This window comes from Cydia splendana, chromosome 4 (assembly GCF_910591565.1).
Source record: "Cydia splendana chromosome 4, ilCydSple1.2, whole genome shotgun sequence".
Lineage (NCBI taxonomy): Eukaryota > Metazoa > Arthropoda > Insecta > Lepidoptera > Tortricidae > Cydia > Cydia splendana.
Window position 1 is genome coordinate 7,464,935 of NC_085963.1, and position 7,981 is coordinate 7,472,915.

The 7,981-nt window shown below is 37.7% G+C and overlaps 1 protein-coding gene across 2 annotated transcripts; it reads left to right on the plus strand.

Annotated features, from left to right (window-relative positions):
• Nucleotides 1-1,875: 1,875 nt before the first annotated feature.
• LOC134789779 (fork head domain-containing protein FD4-like) lies at nt 1,876-7,253 on the plus strand. 2 transcript variants are annotated; one of them, XM_063760426.1, is made up of 2 exons: nt 1,876-3,062; nt 7,038-7,253. In XM_063760426.1, the coding sequence occupies exon 1, from the start codon at nt 2,270-2,272 to the stop codon at nt 3,053-3,055; it is 786 nt and encodes a 261-aa protein (XP_063616496.1). In that variant the 5' UTR covers nt 1,876-2,269; the 3' UTR covers nt 3,056-3,062; nt 7,038-7,253. The 2 variants fall into 2 exon arrangements, with proteins under 2 accessions (XP_063616496.1, XP_063616495.1); XM_063760425.1 differs by having other exon boundaries at nt 1,878-3,058.
• Nucleotides 7,254-7,981: the final 728 nt, after the last annotated feature.

Sequence of the window (7,981 nt, forward strand, 5' to 3'; positions counted from 1 at the left end):
ACACTGTCAACTGTACATCGGCGCGCCTTATGCCTTTTGAAATAAGGTCCACCGATGTACAGTTAGGAGTGCTGCTGTTTCTACGTTTTGAACGAGTATTCAGGCTATACCCCTACCTAGTTAATATCACCTATAAACAAAAGGTCACCATATTTGCAAACCATCTGTCGATGTAAACATAAGATAAGAGAGTAGCTCTATTGTCCTTTGACGACCGACTCCTGTCGCAATATCTGCATGGGATTTCTAAGAACTTGTTACAAATGGATCATTAAAAACCGTCGCTACACCCGAATGCGGTGCTACAACCGAAGTCGCTATATCCATATTAATCTTGTACTAAAATATGCTTTAAATTCATGGGACTTGGATTTTACGTCGCTATAGCCGAATGGTCGCTACAACCAAGGTCGTAATAAATGAAATCCACCGTATTCAAAATACAGAGTTTTTGAAAAAGCGTAGCGCTTTTTTAGATCGCGATACGATTGCCAAAACTTTATTTAGCAATCTTGAAGCCCTTCTCTAGTAACTTCATCCGCACGCGCAGCCATCTCGCTCACTTACCTAGCGTCGCCGGCAATGTGGCCTCGGACTGCTTATAGTGCCATCTATTTTGTATTTTTAAAGTTTATTAATTACTTAATTTTAGAATGAAGATTGAGAAAACTACCTAATTATTGGTACTGAAAAGTTTATAAGAGAGTCAGGGCTATCATTTCTGCTTTAAATTAAAGTTGTAAGTTCAAAGTTTCAAACGGTTTCAAATCTGAAATACCTAGAGTTGTTCACCGAAACTATATAGTCGCTGCCAAAAATTCTTTAGGGATAAAAATTTAACAAAATGTACGAGACTCAAGAGAAGAAACGAAGATAAAGGGGGGAAGGGGATGAACAGTTTAGACGAAGATAGTATCTAATAGAAGAATCGTAATGTTTTACTTAACAATTTCCTGTGATTAAGAAACAGAATTATTTTAATATGACCAGTTTGTGGTATTTATGGCCGGTAAATTACTAATTACCTGTAACTTTCCGGTTCTAAGACTCTATCCATTCATTACCGGTTATATTTGTCCGGGAATGAAAATATTAGTAGCGGCGCATCACTATGCGAACGAGGTACCTACTGCTAGTCTACGAGCTATAGGGATGAAATGTTGAGAGATTTATTGTACAGTCACCATCAGATATATCGGAGCGGCCAAGGTGCTCACAAATATCGGAACACGCCTCTATTGTCAGGGCGTTAGAGCGCGTGTTCAGATATTGTGAACACCTTGGCCGCTCCTATATATCTGATGGCGACTGTAAGGCGCTAGCAGTTTCGAGTTATCGGAAGCATTATGCATGTTATTAGGAACTATTTTATTTTTATTTATTTATTATATAATTGATTGCAAATTCAGGAGCGCCATAAATGCGATGCGGAGCCTTTGTCCCCTCGGACATTCATGGCAATTCTCCATGTTGACAACGTAAGGCACAATTTTATAATAGGTAACTATGATATATAGGTAATTGCGAAAAGTTACCGCTTTAATGCTAATTTATTTACCCAATAGGTAAATACACAGGACTTAGGAAAGTTAAAAAGTGCTTTCAACACGCCCGCAGCTATAAGCCTATAACTGACGTATTTTCATTTAATGAAAGACCATTCTTTACTATATTGTCATTTCATGAAAAAAATATTAAAAATAATCATTTACATGCTTTTAAATAAATGTACATTTTATTATGCACCTACTTACGCAATTCAATATTGTAGAGCAGAAATTACAAATATAAATTCTTGCAAAATTGCAACAGCATCCCTCTATTCATATGACTTCAAGATAGATCTACTGTTCTAAAGTGCCGCGAGCTCTAGTTACACACCCGCTCCGCTAATAGGGATCATCTCCCATCATTTCAACTCTCTCACCCAGCATCGATAAGTACCCACCTACCTACTTCTTTAATCATTGCAATTTCGAAACAAGCTCAAGCGTTGTCGGTGTCGAATAAATTTTGTATAATGTAAACGTGATAACAATTTAAATTCCTCTGTAAAGGGTCTCGAGCCGACAAAAACAACAAACAAACGGAGAGGCGCGCGATTGGCGCAGCGGCATGGGGCGGCGCCGGCGGCAGGCCCCTCCTGCCTCATGCGCCAGTCTCGCTCGCTCGCCCAGTCCTTATCTTCCACTCCGCTGCGGGAGACGTGTGATCAGCCAATTTTCAATTGACAATAATAATCAAAACAATAACGGGTTAGTGATAAACTATGCCTCGACCCACACGCGAGTCCTACGGAGACCAAAAACCACCGTTCTCATACATAGCTCTGACCGCCATGGCCATCTGGAGTTCCCCAGAGCGCATGCTGCCGCTCTCAGAGATCTACCGGTTCATCACAGACCGCTTCCCATATTACCGGCGCAACACGCAGCGCTGGCAGAATTCACTGCGGCACAACCTCTCCTTCAACGACTGCTTCGTGAAGGTGCCGCGCCGACCGGACCGACCCGGCAAGGGCGCTTACTGGACGCTGCATCCGCAGGCCTTCGACATGTTCGAGAATGGCTCGCTATTAAGGAGACGCAAGCGGTTTAAGTTGCATAAGGGAGAGAAAGACAGTTTGAATGCGGAGCTGGCGGCGCTGGCAAGTTTTAATCGAGCGTTTTTGGCGCGTCAGGCGGGCGGGCCGCCGCCGCCACCGAGTATGCCGAGTGGAGGATTGTATGGCCCCACTATGAACCTATGTTCGAGGTTGAGTCCCGAGCCACTGGAAGCGCCGGATACGGCAGCGCTACTGCCGGCGGGGCCGCGGCCGCGGCGCGCGTTTACGATCGACGCGCTGTTAGAGCCGGAGCCGCGGCGCTCGCCATCACCACCGCCGCCGCCCCCCATGCAGCCGCACTGCCCGCTGCCGCTACCTCCCGCACCGTACTTGTTGGCGGCGCAGCGCTACCACGCAGAGCTGCTGGCCGGACTGCAGCAGTCTTGCCTACCCCCGTTGTGGACATGGAGAGACACAAACCAGTTTTCACATTATACGCTTAATTCATGAATGGTGAGTGTCTTACATATGTAAATTAATAACTTATACGAAGAACTGGAACATACATAAGGAACTACTATTTTTAAATGGCCCAAAGTACCTAGTACATACATATCTGTGCCAATAACACATAACCTACCTAGTCGTAGGTACTTACACTACAATAACATTAATTAGGTGGTAGCTAGATACAAAATAGCAAAATACCTACTAGTATAATCGTATTAGGACAAACCTCGAAATCTCTGGAGCAATCTTGAAATTTAGTATTTATACCTAATGTTAATTAAAGGCCCTTTTTTCATGTCCACACCATTTGACATTTGGGGACCTCGAGGAACCGCTGCCATCTTGGAAAATGTGTACCATCTTGGAAAAATTCGCGTTTTACTCTGAATCTACGTTCTCCGTAAAAAAAATGGCGTAAAGCAACATTGAAAGGTTATTAAATTCCACACATAAAAGCCTGATATACGCCTTTGCGGAAAAAATACATCTTACTATAGAAAACACTTGCTGAATCCAGATTTAGCGCTTATACTCTTCCAGGGAACATTCTCTTCATATGAAACTTGGAAGAATGGGAAAAACACTTTTTTGTATTTAATCTACCCCAATATCATAATTTTATTCGTTTGCGACTTAACCAGAAAAAAGAGTAAAGGATGACTCACGCTAGACCGGGCCGGGTCCGGGCCGGAGCTTCCGGCGCTTACTTTTCTATGACATGACAGGTGATCACGTGATGCTTTCCATAGAAAACGATGCGCCGGAAGCTCCGGGTCGGACACTGCCCGGTCTAACGTGAGTCATCCTTAATGGGCTTAAGTACTGATGATACCATACACCCTGTAGCCTTGGAGTCTGGATGGATTTCTTCAAATAACATATCGGTAGATTCCTAAGGTCAAGAGGACTGCCTGTTTACTCTTGTTTTATTATAAATCATATTTTTTCTTCTGGTGCCTAAACTTTTGAGCGAATTTCAATACAATAAAAGATACATCACTAGCTCAATAATTGGTGCACCAGTACTATGCAATACAAAATTACTAAAATTAATGATTAAGAAATACATATGGCTGAATAATGTGATGGCAAAAACTGATTTTAGCCTTAAAATGGGGTTCAACTAATAGTGATAATTATCAAATTTGACACATACAATCTTTGAGATCCATGTTAACGTTTCTAAATATTTGAGCTTTGGGGAAGTATGCGCCTTTTTCATTTACATATAATATGTAATTACCAAAAGAAATTCAATTTACATACGTATGCTTTGATATACAGTGGAAACTGGATAAGTGGAACCTGGGTTAGTGGAAAACCTCTTTAAGTGGACCCAAGTTCTCGGTTCCAGTCCCTTGGCAACGAAATACCTCTATAAGTGGAATTTTGGGACCTCTATAAGCGGAATCCATTTTTTCGAAAATTTCTTATTTTTACCTCTGTAACTGGAAGCAGCCGTCTCCGAAACCTCTATGAGTGGAATAGCTCGGCGTTTTTAATAAACCGTCACAAGGAGGGTAGTTTGTTTCGTTAACATTATGGTTCGTGTTTTAACTACGTATTTTGTATGAGATCACACATCGTTCAGTTTTTTTGCATTAAAGTACAATCGGTAAATTGATTTATTTAACCATACTTGTTTCTCTTGGATAAATAAATATTAGGAGTGATTTTGTTTATGTAATTTTGAAAATTGTATACGAGTAGGTACTGTGGATTATTTACAGTATTGCTTTTTTTAAAGTCAGGATTACATACCTATTTTTGTTAATACATACATATCTACATACATATTTAATAAAAGATCATTATTTAAGTCTTGATCATACCATACGTGACCTCTATAAGCGACATTACTAGCATCCACAACCTCTGTTAGCGAGAGCCTCTGTAAGTGAGAAAACGTTTTATTTGAACCTGGTTTAGTGGAAAACTGGATAAATGGAAAACCTGGATAAGCGGAACTAAACAGCCGGTCCCTTGCAATTCCACTTATCCAGTTTCCACTGTATTAGGAGTAATCTATTTACGGATTAAACTAAATCCCTTTTATGCTGCTTTCTCTACAATCTCTTGCTTTATTGCTGATAATAAGAGCTGGGGGCTATAAAGAAGATGGAAGTGGTAGATTAAATTCAAGATAATCCGAAGCTTTTTAATAAAGTTTGATGTGACTTGTTTGATCTTGAAAAATGAAATATTTTTCCTATCACTAGGTATACCTACCTATTTATGTTTCTAACCAATTTCGGCTGTAATCTTTGTTAAATGACATAAATACTTATAAGTTATACATAAATAGAGTCGCATTAAAAAGTTCATGATAATATAATGGCTGTTACGTTCAGTAGGTACGTACGGATCAAACGAGGGCCAATGATAGAACCTCTTAAAAGCTACCAATTTGAATCCATGTATGTTCAGTGAAAAATGTATGGAAAAAAAAAACAATATTAAAGAAAAGAGAAAAGTTCGAAAGCTGTAAGTTTGTGTACAAAGTTATATTTGTATTTGACGGCATATGTCATTATATGGAGACAACTGCAAAATAACGTTTGTATCTCGTTATTCTCAACAAACATACATAGTGAGAGTAAAATGACGAAAGTACAATTTGTATTCGTTAACGTATTATTCGTTGCATAATTATATTAATTATTATCATGACAATGTTAAGTCAAATAAGCTTAATGTGTAGTAGATTGAAGTCTCCGGACTAATTATTTTGTTATAGTATTAACATTCATAATGTTTTATAAAAAAATAATAAGGTAATCAAGTTACAAATGTTAGGTTAGCATGGTTACACACCTACTACTTAGTCGGTCCATAAATTCTGTCGCAAAGATTTTTATTTTTACTGATAAAAAATATATATGTACCTACACTACATCCCTTATTATTCGTACATATGGTTTAAAAGCTTATTTAATGGTTAATACAATATAATTGCTGTCACAGTTTTGCATAATTCTATGAACCTAATATTCGGGAAGAGTCATAAAGATACACGTCAAAAAGACGCTACCTGTTTCCTATGTGTGATTTTGATCCCTATTTATTTATTATTCTATACTGTACATGTTTTATTACCAAATCTACTTGTTGTATGGTACCTAATCAAATTCAAATGTTCCTAAAAAGTTTGAAGGGTATTGGCTGAAGTACACACTTGTCGGAGAATTAAATGCTTATGGACCGACTAAGTAGGTACACTGGCTAATACTTTTTTTTTTAAAGAAAGATGACGCCAGTAGTCCCCATTTTCCTCTTTGGATACTGACATTATGGAAAACATTTTTACTTAAGTTTATATACTTACCTATATTAACCATAGCTATGCCCTTACGCTTGATTTTTTTTCGATTTTTTGATTATTTTATAAAAAATATTTTATAATTTGATTATCATAAATTTATTAAAAAAGCGGTGGTGGCCGAGTGGATATGACGTCCGACTTTCAATCCGGAGGTCCCGGGTTTAAATCCTGGCTCGTACCAATGAGTTTTTCGGAACTTATGTACCAAATATCATTTGATATTTACCACTAGCTTTTCGGTGAAGGAAAACATCGTGAGGAAACCTGCATACATTTGCGAAGAAATTGAAAGGTGTATGTGAAGTCCCCAATCCGCATTGGGCTAGCGTGAGGACTATAGCCCAAGCCCTCTCGCGCATGAGAGGAGGCCTGTGCCCGGCAGTGGGACGTATATAGGCTAAATTATTATTATTATTTTTTATAAAAATTAGGAGCGAAAACCAGATGTCATACAAATATTTAAATGCTAGGAGGATTGAAATAAAACGTAGAGGTACAACTTAGGTTGTTTCAAAGTAGTTAAGTACTTGTAGGGGATATTTAACATTGACTAATTAATTTGTTATCTAAAGTGAAATTACTAACCATAGTAAGAGTACAATTTAATACATTAATCACTAAATTAGCTATTGCATTAATTAAAATTTTCTTTGTCTACAGGTAGATCAACAAATTTAATTTAAAAACGATCTCAGGATAACTCTAGACTTAGGAAAAACCTAGAGTCTGTTTCATATTGGAAATATCTAAATAAATCAATAAAGAAGATTAATTAGCGCAATGGACTTAGAACTTTATACACTTTAATCAATTAGACTGGGAGGCTGATGGCAATATTGGCATCGAGTCTAATGACCACTAACAGGATAAGCATAACGTGGTAAGTTTCTTATACACAAATGTGTCTTCGGCACGTGCGTGACAGATTTGACAGACGTATATGAATGTTATCAACAACAAAATGAAAACTGCGTCTCATAAAACTGAATTGTCAAAAATCTTTAGTAAATAATTTCTGCATAGTGTAGTGATAATTAATAAAAACAGCTTACAGTTTTTAAGAGGTTGCGCACACTGAGCCTTAAAAGGCGGGTGACAGTTTATATACTTTATGTAGTAACGTAGGTACTATGATTACTATTATTTATGATTTACATTCTCATATATTAAAATAACAGATGCTCCTTACACATAACAGAACCCCTGCACTAAAATAGAGGAAATTGTAAATGTTTTAACTTTTTGCGATAACAATTCTTGATTTTTACTTTTAGATTTTAGATTTGGATACAAATTTTACAAGCCTTCTTTGTTTGTCCCATAAACTTTTTCATTCAACAGTTATTAACCATAAAAATGTATACCTAATAAGTTTCGCTATCGCAATTAGCAATAACCTTGCACACCTCTAAAACAAAACATTACAAAAACATAATGAAATTATTAAAAGTTTTGAATTGAACTGATGTGAGTTTTCTTATTTTCAGGTCCGCGTTTTACTACCAATTAATGAATACCATTGAACTCGACTATCCCTCACTCTAAGAAGATTTATTATTAATTGCCTTGTCAATTTATTTGAAGGTGTATGTCCATGCTAGAAA

Bases quoted from the DNA above. Each gene is read 5' to 3' on its own strand.
- LOC134789779 (XM_063760426.1), top strand. From the start codon at position 2,270: ATGCCTCGACCCACACGCGAGTCCTACGGAGACCAAAAACCACCGTTC.